Source organism: Cervus elaphus, chromosome X (assembly GCF_910594005.1).
Source record: "Cervus elaphus chromosome X, mCerEla1.1, whole genome shotgun sequence".
In the NCBI taxonomy this organism is placed as follows: domain Eukaryota; kingdom Metazoa; phylum Chordata; class Mammalia; order Artiodactyla; family Cervidae; genus Cervus; species Cervus elaphus.
The window spans coordinates 56,258,678-56,272,136 of record NC_057848.1 but is presented as its reverse complement, the minus strand read 5'-3'; the positions used below and the strand labels follow the sequence as shown (position 1 = coordinate 56,272,136).

Sequence of the window (13,459 nt, the reverse complement as noted above, 5' to 3'; positions counted from 1 at the left end):
AGGGCCAATTAGTGAAGATTTTGATTCATATTACATGAGAGTCGGGGGAGGAGGAGGAGGAAAATCTGTCCTTCCCAGTCCTTCAGATACTAAAGTTCTAACACAACAGTATGCTGAAGATGTATAAAATTACTGGAGCATTTACACAGCTATTCCCCAAGATGGCATAAATGCCACAGCACTAGAGCATGTCAGTGTAGACACTCAGATCAGCTGAAGGATAGGAAAAAGGAAAAGATCAATAACATTGCTTCTCACTAAGGGATCAAGAGTGAGGGTTTGATTTTCTTTTGGTTGCATTTTGCTCAGGTGCAATGTGTCTGTTGTACTAACAAGGCAACTGGCTCCCTTTTCCACAGGTTCCTATCATAGGGAAAGGGGAAAGATAAAATAGAGGGCACAGATTATTTACAGTGGCTGAGAAAGTAATTACAAGGTGCAATGGCTTGAAACTGAAATTTAGGTTAGCCATTAGAGCCAGGAGAAGCATCTTAACAGTAAGGGCAATTGGGCATCGGAAAGATTTGCTTGGGAGCTGGTTAAACAGCATCTCCAGAAGTGCTGGAAGACTAGGGTACCTATAATGTGAAGAAAGACATTGGGATATGCCAGCTCTCTTTGTGGCTGTTCACTTGCTAATAGCTTAAAACTCTTTTTTTTTCATGTAAATGAAATACATCTAATTTATCAGACTTAAGAAAACAAACAGGGATTTCCCTGGAGGTCCAGTGGCTAAGACTCTGCACTCCCCATACAGGGTGCCCAGGTTCAATCCCTGGTCAGGTAGCTACATCCCACACTCAGCAACTAAAGAGCCTGCACGCTGCAATGAAGACTGAGGATGCTGAGCGGTATAAGGAAGACCTGGTGCAGCTAAATAAATAAATACTTAAAAAAGATAACAAACACATTTGAGCACTGAGAATGAGGCATTTGGATTAGTCTGAGCACCCTTCTAACAACTTTTCTGGAATACAAGCCAAGGGCTAAGGCAATATTATTATTTTTTGCTTCTGCAAGACGTCTGCTTTATGGCTTGGGACTAATGCTGTTAAAGTGACATTTGGGCTTTGTCAGTAGGACTTTCTCAAGGCTGAACATAGATAAAATTTTGTTTTTGTCCCTTTTGATCTTTTTTAAAACTTTCACTTTAACTGTCCAGGTGTTCTGGGTTAACTCCCACCCCCTCTTTCCTGTGCTGAAGGAAGCTCCCACATAAACTCTTTAGGTTTGAAGTAAGAGAATTACTCAAGAAGTGTTGCACTTTAAGATAACACCTGATGAAATTGCTTAATCAAAGTAGTAACTCATTCATGATGAAACATTGAGACATTACTAGGCAGAGACTTGGGGACTTCCCAGGTGGCTCAGTGGGTAAAGAAACCGCCTGCAATGCAGGAGATGCAGGTTTGATCCCTGGGTCGGGAAGATCCGCTGGAGAAGGAAATGGCAACCAACTCCAGTATTCTTGCTGGGGAAATCCCATGGACAGAGGGGCCTGGCGGGCTACAGTTCACGGGGTTGCAAAAAGTCAGACATGACCACACACGCATAGGCAGATACTTACAGGTGGTAGAGAGGAGGGTGTATTAGTTTCCTTGGGCCGTCATAATAAATTACCTCAAATTTTGTGGCTTAAAACAAGTGAGTTTATTATCTCATAATTCTGGAGGCCAGAAGTACAAAATCAAAGTATCAGCTGAATTCCCTCTATAGGCTGTAAGAGAATCCTCCCTGGCCTCTTCCAGCTTCTGTTGACTCCAAGCCTTTCTTGGCTTGTGGCTGCATCAATCCAGTCTTTGCCTCTGTCTTCACATGGCCTTCTGTTCTTCCTGTATCTCCTCTGTGTGTGTGTTGTTCATAAGGACATGTCATTGGATTTAGGGCCCACCTAGATAATCCAGGATGACCTCATCACGAGATCTTTAGTTTAATCACATCTTCAAGACCTATTTTCCCAAATAAGATCACATTCACTGGTTCTAGGGGTTAGGAGGTGGACATCATCCATCATCTTTTTAGGGGTACCATTCAATCCACTATAGAAGAGAACTTTCAGGGCCTCTTGAATCATACCAATTTACCAGAGCTTTCTATTCTACGGGTAACTTGTTCTAGGGAAGCTTAAATTTGGTTGGAACATTTCAGTGTGTTTCCTGAAGGGGATGTGGGTGGCAACTGCTGTTAACCCACTTTCTAAATGGGAGTGAAATGACTTACCTAGTCACGCTGGATCAGAAGAAGAGTTCTGAAAGAGTAGGCTACCATATTATTATTCAGCATGGACTTGGTGTCTTAACTCTTGGCCTTATTGGATTGGATTTTTTTCTTATAAAAATATATTTTTCTAAACACTTTGGCCATAAGAAGGCAATCATTGCCTATTAGCCACTTGAAAAACCTTTCAGATCCTTTTCAGGGGATCTGTAGGGTCAAAGTGGTTGGTGTGTTTTCAACCTAGTTTTTGTGGTTTGCAGAAACATCAGGTACAGGGATTTTACAAACCAGAGACATCTGTGAAGCAAAAGGTTGCTTTTTTAGGGTCAGGTATACTGAGTCTTGGTCTTACCTGGTGGCTCAGTGGTAAAGAATCTGCCTGCAATGCAGGAGCTTCAGGAGACACAGGTTCAATCCCTGGGTCGGGAAGATCCCAAAGAGAAGGGAATGGCAACCCACTCCAGTATTCTTGCCTGGAGAATTCCATGGACAGAGGAGTCTGGCAGGATACAGTCCATGGAGTTTCAAAGAGTTGGACACGACTGAGTGACTAAACAACAATTCCTAGTCTAGAATGGGCTCAGTGATTATCAATTAACCTATAGTTGGAAACAGACTCTCAGACTGGAAATTATCTATGCAGTCATCTAGTGAGGCCCAGATTTGAAAAGGCTTTTGGTTGAGTTGTCCTTGGTAGCAGAGCAGATAATAACACTTTAGTCTTGATACACAAGGGTTCTTTCTCCCCCACTGCCCCAATGTGATTTCATACACAGGGGGAATGGCCTAGCACTTAGATTGGGCCTAGGTTGTTGAAATTCTCAGCTATGCTTCAGGTCTACATGTTTGAAGATTGTATCTGAAAAATAAAAATTACACATCTCCTAAAATATGGGATCTCTGCTACTTATCTGAGTAGAATAGCAATTAGTGAAAGAGCGACTTGGGGAGACAGGAAAATTGCCTTGGTTTAGTTCTGGCAGATTTCTAAAAGATTCTTTGTCCCAAGTGGCATGTCCTCGAACCCTATTTTGTTTTTATTAGGGTTTTCCCCTGTTGAAGTAATACATGTGGGTGGGAGGGGGGTGGAGGGAAGAGAAGAGGGGAAAAGAGGAGGAGGAGAGAGAGATCTCCATTTTGGGCTCTGAGCACTCTTCATTTTCCCTGGAATACTGTTCTACAAGTTGCTCTAGTAGCATCAATTGGTCTGATCTAGTTCCTTTAAAATTGAACTCTCTTGAAGTTCTGGCATTGGTTCCGAGTCAAAGGGGAGGGCATGAAGTCCAAACCTCAGTGAGCCCCTTGAGATACAAAGATGACTCAGTTAAGGGTCTTTCCATCAAGTAACTTAAATCTAGCAAAGATAAGGCATGCAAATATAACCATGATGCAAGTTACGGAGTGTGAGAAGTGTCTGTATAAAGGATGTGGAGTGCTGTGGGAATTCAAAGGGTAGACAGCTTGTGGAGGATGGAGGACATCTCTGCTTCCATGAACACTCTTTCCTGTGAGAAGCCAATCCAAAGATAACTCAGAGTCAGTGATACCTCAGTAAAGCTGGAAAAAGTATTTAAAAAGACAACAAAATGAAAAGTAGCCAAAGATAACTAGGAATCATCTTGTGGCAGGGCTCATATCACTCCTCCTCATCTGGCCCCAGCCACTTTCCACCAGCTCACTTTTGCCTCTAGCCTTACCAGTTTCCTCGGCAATGCCTGAATATGCCACCCCTTTCACACCCCTATGCACTTGCTCTGTTTTAAGAAGGAGAAGGATGCAGATATATATGTTAGCAACATCTCTCTAGGGCTTAAATGGAAGAGCGTGTAGAGGCAGGAAGGCCAGTTTGGAGGCTGTAATAGTTTTCTAAGTGAGAAGAGGTGAGGTGATGAGGCAGAGATGGAAAGAAGGGGAATGATGAGGGATATTTTAAAAAGCAGAATCAGTAAGAGCAGGCTTCCCTTGTAGCTCAATTGGGAAAGAACCTGCCTGCAATGCAGGAGACCTGGGTTCGATTCCTGGGTCAGGAAGATCCCCTGGAGAAGGAAATGGAAACCCACTCCAGTATTCTTGCCTGGAAAATCTCATGGACAGAGGAGTGGGCTACAATCCGTGGGGTCGCAAGAGTTGGACACAACTTAGCTATAACCAGTGATAGTTGGCTATAGGGGATAAAGGTGAATGAGGTGTCCTGAGTGATCTAGAGGTTTCCTGTTAGTTTGGGAGTCCATTTCCTGGACCAGTCTGTGAACTCCAGGGCAGGGACTATGTCCTGTTCATTATTGTATTCCTTGGGTTGGGCAGAGACCCTAGCACAGAGTAGGCATTCAGTAAATGTTGGATGAATGGATTGTTCACCACTTTGGCAGGCTGCATGTAATCAGTGAATTTGTATTCCCAGAGCACATGTTGATGGCTGGTTGGCAATGTGGTCCAGAAAGAACCTCTTTGTGGGAGAGTGTAGCGATCAAGGGATTCAGCCTTTACTGGGCATGAAATGATATGCAATTAATTGACAGTTGGCAGTAGAGATAAAGGTAATTCATTCTTTAATTCTCAGGCTTAGAGAATGGCTTATCTCCAGGGTTGCTTTAAACTCCCGGTACTCCAGTGTGGTAGCGACATTTTTGGCCTGCCTTTTACAGAGGCAGAATCTGTGGCGGCCCCAGGCATGATCTTTGATTTAAAGTCTGAGCTCGTGATACTCAGGTGTGCCCTCTGCAAGGTCATGTTCTTTCAGGCTAAATAATAGAAGAGTAACCTTCATCTGGGTTCCCTAAGACAATTTCTTCTACCAGCAATTCTCACTTCCCCATTGGTTTCAAATGCAGCCATTTCTTTCATCTGTATTCCTATCTTGATTAGTAAGAAATTAATGAGCGTGTAAGATTTGATTTAGATAATGATTAATTAGGGGAAAAGGCACCGTTCTAACAGCAAGTCACTATTATATGCTAAGGAAATTAGTTAATATTTTTGGATGGCAAATTGACTTGTCCTCTGTTTAAAAAAAAAAACTTTTAAAAATGGTTGATTATTTTTTTTTTTTGGGTTCATTAATAGAGCAATCTGCACTTAATCCTTTGGATAATTCTAATAGGCATCTATTATTTTCCCAATAAGTCATGAAGCAACCAGTTTTGGATATCATTCATTTCTTTGCTTACTATTACTTTAATGGTAATGTTGCATTATTATTTTTAGCACAACATACCTTTGTTAGCAAAAAAATCTGCTGTTCATAAAGCAGACCTTGGCAATAAAATATGTCAAATCATCATCACACACACACACACACACATATATAGAAAAGATTTCAATTTTCACTGTTACTGAGCCCTGACGATTTATTCTCTTCTGTTGCTGTTTGAATATGTTCTATCTGCTTTTAGAAAAGTATGAGGATAAAGGTCCACATTAATATTTCTTCTGTTCTTTAGTGTGTTTTTAAATGTGATTTTTGACAATTTATGGCCATTAGCTAAAATTACAGTGTAGTAAAATAACCAACATGTAGAACATAATAAAGGTAATTAGAGAATCAGAGGGCTGGAAGTGACCTTGAGGGGTTATTTCGCCCATTTCCCAATTTCAAGCTTTAAGACTAATCTTCCTAGACAGCACCCTTCATCATATTATGCCTCTGCTTGAGACTCAACCAGGGTTCTTTATTGTCTGTACAGTCAAGCTCATAGTCTTTTAACTCCATTCCAGTCCTTTCAGAGTTTGGCCCCTCTTGTCTGGTAAGCTAGCTACACCCCAGATTCTAGCTTTTCTCCAGACAGGTTAGTCTTGCCCCACTATTCCACTGGTGCCAAACACATTTCGCCCATTGGCCTCATCTTTGACTGTTTAGCTTAAGCCCCACCTCCTGGAAGTCTTGTTTGACCCCTAGAGCCTCTGGTGAGCATTTACTTATATAGCAAATGTGGTCTGTATTTCATATTTAAAAAATCAACTGTATTGAAATATAATTTACAAATAACAGAGTACATTTTGAGTGAAGAATTTACTGAGTTTTGACAAATTTATATACCCATGTGACTACCACCCCGATTAAAATATAGACTATTTCCATTCCCTCAGAAAATATACTGCATATTTTTTCACCTAACCATATATCAGCTTTAACTGTTCTCTAGCTATTTTTGTGTGTGAAAGTCTGGTCTCTTAGCATGAATTTATTTTTTGTTTATTTTAATTTTACTTAACATATATTGAATATTTACCTTGTACCCAGTAGGCTAAGAGCTTCATATGCATAGTGTTACTCAGTCCTTGCAACAACTTCGCAGGGTAAGTGCTGTTGATAATAAGGATTGAAAAACCATGTATAGGTTAAATAATCTATCTTTGCTTGCAAGCTGGTAAATGGTGGGGCTAGGACTAAATTGTAAACTACTTGACCAGAGGGGCCATAAGTGTTTTGCTCTTTCCTGCCTACTAGTGTCTTACAATGATGTAAGGCTGTTAAAACTTACTGACTTAGAGTAAAATCCAATAGAACAGATGCATTTAAACAGCCTCATACACAGTGTTCACTGTCCCCTTCCAATTAGGGACCAGGCTCAGGCCTGGAATGGGGTCTCCAAGTGAATGTGGTGTTGATGTCCCAGTACTGGCAGAGGTGGCTAAGGGAATCTAGAGCAGGCTAAAATGTCAAGTCTTCGAATGGAGCTAAAGAAAGACCAAGAACTAGGCCTGAAGGAAAGAGTCTGTGTTCTGGGTCAAGAAGGTAAGGCTGGGGAACTTCACTGCTGGTCCAGTAGCTAAGACTCCATGCTCCCAATGCAGGGGATCTGGGTTCAGTCCCTAGTCGGGGAATTAGATTCCACATGCCACAACTAAGAGTTTGTATGCTGCAATTAGAGATCCTGAATGTAACTAAGACCCAGCACAGCCAGATAAATAAATAAAAGAATGCAAGGCCATAGGTAGCCAAACCTAAGAGATCGCTTTACACAAGAGTACACAGGAGGGAACCTGCTGTGGACCTCTTGTGATTTAGCCACTGGAAGGGGAAGCAACTGGTAAAGGTGCCCAGCTTGGATACACATGGGAATAATCCTCCAGAGAAGAGCTTCTATAACTCAAATATCCCTTCTCAGTTGGAAGACCCAGAGCCAGACCCAATATGCAAGCAAGACATTGTCTCAAAATAACTGGAAATAAATTAATTCATAGTTCCTTCAAGTGAAGCATCTATTTGTGAATCTTCAAGATGTTTGGAAATTGATTTTTGTTGTATTTTAAAATATTTTTCAAAGATCAAAGTTAAGCATACAGATGTAACATTTTCAGGGTTGTCTATCTCCACTCCTCTGTTTTCAATCAGACAGTTCTTTACTAGCGCTTTCAGTCTGCAGCCCTCATTAATCACTGCTACATGCACAGGGCTGGCTGAGATCGACAGAGCATCCCAAAGGAGATGGGAGTCATTCTCTGCTCTTCAGGAACTCAAAATCTAGGAAAGGAGATTATAGTATGAAGGTACTTTTTAATCCTCTAAAATAAATGGGAACTAGCAGCCCCATAATGACTTTAATTTTTTTTTTTTTTTTTAGCATCTGGGAATGCAAGTTATTAAGCCCTAAAGAGTTGAACCTTTGTGACTTATTTGAATAGTCAATTGCTAAGTCTTCTCCTTATCTCCATCCCAGGCTATACTGCTTGTCTCTAGTCCCATTTCCCAGCTGAATTCCATTTTTACAAAAAAAAAAAAAAAAAAAAAAAAAAGCACCTCTTTGAGTGTGGCCCACGATTACTTTTCTTTCCCACCTAATAAAGGAGCACTTTTCCCTTAACCTTCTTTTGTTCCTGACATGCTTAAAGAATGCTTTGCTACTTACTATGTCTTTTGTAGGTTGCATCTTATTTCTTGAATTGGCCTTTCTGCTTTTATTCTCACAAGTGTGTACCAGTTCTGTGTGCCTCCTTAGTCATCTGCCCTGGGTTTTACTTTTTATTCATCCCACTTGGCATTTGGTTCCCAGAGTAATTCTTTGTTTTGTTGATGAGGATTCCTCTCTAAATTCTTTCTGTATTTCTTTCTGTTTTGTGCATTCTTTCTGTCTTGTTTCTTTCCTGTGTTTGTTCATGCATTAAAATGGTTATATTTCATTGTTGTCATTTAATTTAGGTATGTCTAGCTCTCCTGGCCCATGTTCCTTATGCTATCATGTGCTGAGGCTTATTTTAACCTGGCCTGTGAGTTATATGAAATTTACTTAAAAGAAAATGTTTTTCCCTTTGGCATTTATTTCTCTCCTATATGGTTTGGAAATCCTGAATTCTTATCAGTTTATAGATGTTTTATTTCCTCAAATCTATAGCTCACTCTTAGCCCCCAAATCAAATGTACTGGTTTATTGATTAACCAGGCAGTGATAAGTTGGAGGATAAATATTGCTATATATACATTTCTTATATTTGGATATAATAAGTACCTTTCTTCATGACATCATGACCATAAGTTCTCATTTAAGATTTTAGTCCTTTAAAGATTTTGGCTAAACAAATTCTTAAGGTAGTGGGAGTCTGTACAATGATGAGACTTGATCAACTCAGGGAACGGTTACCCCTATGCTTGCTCTAAGTTACTTTGTGAATTATCATATTAAGGCAAACCAAATTGGGGTCATGGTAATTTAAAGAGCCATTCCTGGGCTTCTGTTGGTACATCGAGTGGCAGTTTGTTACCTTCTAGTAAGGCGCTCAGGGCACTTCACAAAGAATAAACTATGAGCCCTATTATTTTATGACTCCCACTGGTTAGAGCTGGTGGGAGAAAAAGCAGTACTAACAGCCACCCTGCCAAATAAACTCCACCATTCTTGAAAACTGGAGATCTTCACCAGTGATGAAACACCAGTTTAGAAACACAAAGAGTTTATCTATAACATTTAATTTTAAGAATGTATGCAAATAAAGGTATTTTAAACACACACTACTTAGGTATCAGTTTACTAAGAAAATAAATTAAACCTTGCTAAATGGACAGGAACTTGGTGTACGGAAATTGGCTGCTATGTAGGATTTTTCATATCTACACATCTGTCTCAACTACCCTTGTTTAAATCTAGATTAACCACATGTCCCCAAGGGGACTCTTTCCTTCCTTGGTCCAGTAAACTGCATCAGTTTCTACTTTTAGAAAAGCGTTACACTTTGTAACTTCTTATAGAAAGAACACCATGAGCTAGAGAGCTCTGTTTTTTTTTTTTCCTGAAGATAATAATAAAGCCTTTGAGCTTAGACCCTATTTAAAATTGGTTTAAGGCTTGTATATGAGATTGACATTTATAGGAGATAAATCTGAACTCTGTGTCTCCAGACCCCAAATTGTATTTTGACACATTAAATATCACCTTTCCATCCAGTACTATAAATCACAGTGCTGGATTAGGTTCGGTGATACATATTATCTGTGTTCTCCTTCACTACTTTTGTCAGCAGCTCCCTTGAGGAGGGGGAAGTGGAGAGGTTGAAGTCAATACTGTGAACTCCAACAGTGATGTTATGTGAGGTTGAACTTGATTAATTTCATTCCTAAATTAACAAAATTTGGACACATACATTAAGGCTATGATTAACTAGACTTCATAGGGAAATGAGACATTGTAATAATCAATTTTCTGATAACTTATGGCTAACTAATCCCCCCTACCAAAAACAACACCTCAGGTATTGAAAAGCTGTCTAAAATGTCTGAATATGGGGACTTCCTTGGTGGTCCAGTGGCTAAGACTCTGCACTCCCAATGCAGGGGGCCCAGGTTCAATCCCTGGTCAGAGAACTAGATTCCACATGTCACAACTAAAGATCCCACATGCTGCAGTGAAGATCGAAGATCCCATGTGCAGCAACTAAGACCCACTGTAGCTAAATAAAAAATAAATATTTTTTAAAAAATTTCTGAATATGCTTTCTAGCCTCACTTCAGTAAGATTTGATGTTTATTATGAAACTTTACTTTGCCAGGGCTTCCCAGGTGGCACAGTGATAAAGAACTGGCCTGCCAATGCAGGAGATGGCAGAGGCATAGGTTTGATCCCTGGGTTGGGGAGATCCCCTGGAGAAGGGAATGGCAACCCACTCCAGTGTTCTTGCCTGGAGAATCCCATGGACAGAGGAGCCTGGTGAGCTACAACCCATGGGTTTGCAAAGAGTCGAACACAACTGAACACAGCTGCACTTAGGTTACTTTGCCAACCACTTCATGGAACTTTGGGGGTGTCCCCCCTCTGGGGGATATCCCATATACATGTTTTGTCAACCGAGCTAATGATATTGCTTTATTGCACTCATTTATATGCACTAGGTATTCATCTCTTAATCCCTTTAGACAGTCCATGTTTCTCTTGTTGAAAGCTGTACCTATGTAACACAGTGCTTGGCACATAGGAGATATGTTAGCCTGGGTCCTCTGAGAAGCAGATGTCAACTAGATGTGCAAGAAATTTATTGGGGAAAACACTGGGGAAGAAAATGAGCAGGGAATTGAAGGATGCTGGAGAAGCCATTTGACTGTGGTGTAGGTCTGACCCCTGTAGAGGAGAGAGGGAAGGAAGGAGGATTGAGTAGAAAGAATGTAAACTGCAGGGCAGTTTTAAGGAAGTTTTGTCAAGGTCAGTGGGGAGTCCTGAAGCCAAAAATGCCTGTCAGCACTTTGCCATGCTCAGTCCTTGGCTGGGAGCAGCCCCTAAGGATTGTGGCCTAGGTATAATGTGGCAGTCAATGCAGAGTGCAGCAGCTGGGGTCGTTAGTCGGTTATACACCCTGCGGCAGGAGGTCTGAGATGCCCATGTTCATGGCCACTACAGAAGGAGCTCGACAGATGCTTGTTGAAGGGAAAGTTTGAGTAAAACAGGAATTACAGAAGAAGGGGATTAGACTTAAATATTCATTGAGCCCTAATATTTACTAGTACTGGTAGAGGATATAAAATCATGGGACTCCCTCCTGTTTCTCACTTCTCAAATGTCACCTTGTGAAAGAAACCATCCCTGATTACCCTATACAAATAGAGTCATCCCTGCAGCTACCACATCCCCTATGTCCCTTAGTTTGTTTCTTAAACATTAAAAAAATCAGCAGCTGTATTGAAGTTTAATTGACATACCACAAATATTTTAAGGGTACCCTTTGACAATTTGACATATGCCTACAGCCATGAAACAGTCAATCACAATCAAAATAATGAGCATACCAATCACTCTCCCAAATTTCCTCACTCTCACCTCCTCCTTGCCCTCCATCTTCCCCAACAACCACTGAACTGCTTTCTGTTACTATGAATTTTCACTTTCTAGATGGAACCATACAGTAGGTAATATTAAAATCAGGTTTCTTTCACCTAGCATAATGTTTTGGGGGTTCATCCGTGTGGTGGCATGTATCAATAGTTTATTTCTTTTTATGGCTGAGTAGTATTCTATTGTATGTATATACCACAGTTTGTTTTCCCTTTACTTAGTTTTTTTTTTAAATCTGTAGCATTTATCACTACTTGACCTTACATATGCAGTTTGCTGTCTCTCAGAATGTAAGCTCCACAGGGGCAGGGTTGTTATAGGACTGCTATATACCCACAGTGCTGGCACAAAATGGATACCCAATAAAACATTTGTTGAACGACTCTTACTCCCATGGCTTCAATTTTCTTTCACATACTGATGACTTCTGGGGATACAGGAATGTGTTGAGTCACCAGTGAAGAGCAGAAGACAGCAAAAGGGGTTTTTATCATTGGGAAACTTGGTAGATGGTAATTGTTAACTGAGATACAGAATACAGGAGAATACTTTGTGTCTGTGCTTCTGGGATATATTGAGTTCAGTTTGGGGTATGCTGAATTTGAGATTCCCATAGAGTAGTTTGAAAATGTGGGATTTGGGAGCTGAGAAGAGAGGTAAAGTCAGGATTAGAGAGTTCAGCATTCATAGGAGTTATATCAGATCATCAGGGTTGAGAGAACTGGAGAATGAGAAAGGGAGTCAACAACATTTATGTGTTAGGCAGAAGAATAGGAAGCAAGAAAAGACAGATAAGAGTAGCCATAGCAGTAGGGGGGTGTGTGGGGGTGTGTGGGGTCAGAGTGGGTTCACTAAAGCAAGGGATGGGGAGAATTTTAAATAGGGATTGGTTTACTGTGAGGACTGCAAAGTGTCACATTGAATAAGGACTGAGAAGAAAAGGTTCTGATTCCCTAATTTTGGAATAATTGAGAAGATGATTCATTTGGAAAATCTTTGTCAAGATACCAAACTAAAAAAGCATTCTGCATCCTTTGGGAGGCAGGGAAGAGGTGGCTCAGAAATTCAGAGGAACAAGAGTTTGGCATTTGTGATAGAGCTAGAATTGTTGGGGTTGTAAGGCATTTTGGTGACTGTCTGCATGTTAATATTAGCAGCATGGGATTGGCCACACATGCATTTCACTTGGAAATCATAACTGGAAGTTTGAAAATTGCTTCTTGGTTGTGTTCTCATTCATAAATTATAGTCATGAAAAAGAAATTGTAGGAGTGAAGACTGATCTTTTAACAGGCAAATTAAATATTGGTGTTCAATGACGTATACTTTGTGCTATAAATTAGTTTATGCAGAATTTATGAGTCAAACCTAGGCAATTAGGCAATAAGTTCTCATGGTTATTCAAAAAGATTCAGTCATAAGGATAACTGGGAGAAATCAGGGGTTATTTAAGATAAACTGTAATTTTAAATAATCAGAATTTTACTGTATTTTAAAAGAAATGCATTGTTTTGCTGTATTTGCTTTGTGTGTGTGACATTCTGCTTACTGAAACATGAAAATCTTATTTGTTTCAGGATCAGATTTGCAAGTGTGTCTCCCCAAAGGCCCAACATGCTGCTCAAGAAAGATGGAAGAAAAGTATCAACTAACAGCACGACTGAACATGGAACAACTGCTTCAGTCTGCAAGTATGGAGCTCAAGTTGTTAATTATTCAGAATGCTGCAGTTTTCCAAGGTGAGTTCTGGGCATCATTTGAGATGTGCTGTGCAATGGCATCATTATTTGGGCACTGGGCTTTTCACATGGTAAGTATAATTTAGAAATTACCATTCCAGTATTAATACTTGATATAAAAACCTCCCAGTGAGAGATTCTGGTTAAGGAAAAACATGGTTTTTAAAGAAGCCACATTACAACCTTTGGGAAGGTGGGTATTGTCAAAAATCATAGTCCAAGGACATTCTGTTTACCTGTATGGAAAGG

General features: G+C 40.3%; 1 protein-coding gene and 1 non-coding gene across 2 annotated transcripts in view; both read left to right on the top strand.

Moving 5' to 3' along the window:
* The window catches only part of GPC3 (glypican 3), a 449,637-nt gene that overhangs the window by 19,027 nt on the left and 417,151 nt on the right, over positions 1-13,459 (top strand). The window contains exon 2 of the mRNA XM_043897216.1: positions 13,049-13,210. Coding sequence (XP_043753151.1) covers positions 13,049-13,210 — 162 coding nt within the window. The remainder of the gene's footprint in view (positions 1-13,048; positions 13,211-13,459) is intronic.
* Positions 9,940-10,012, top strand: TRNAG-CCC. Its single transcript has one exon. It is a non-coding gene; the product is annotated as a tRNA-Gly (tRNA).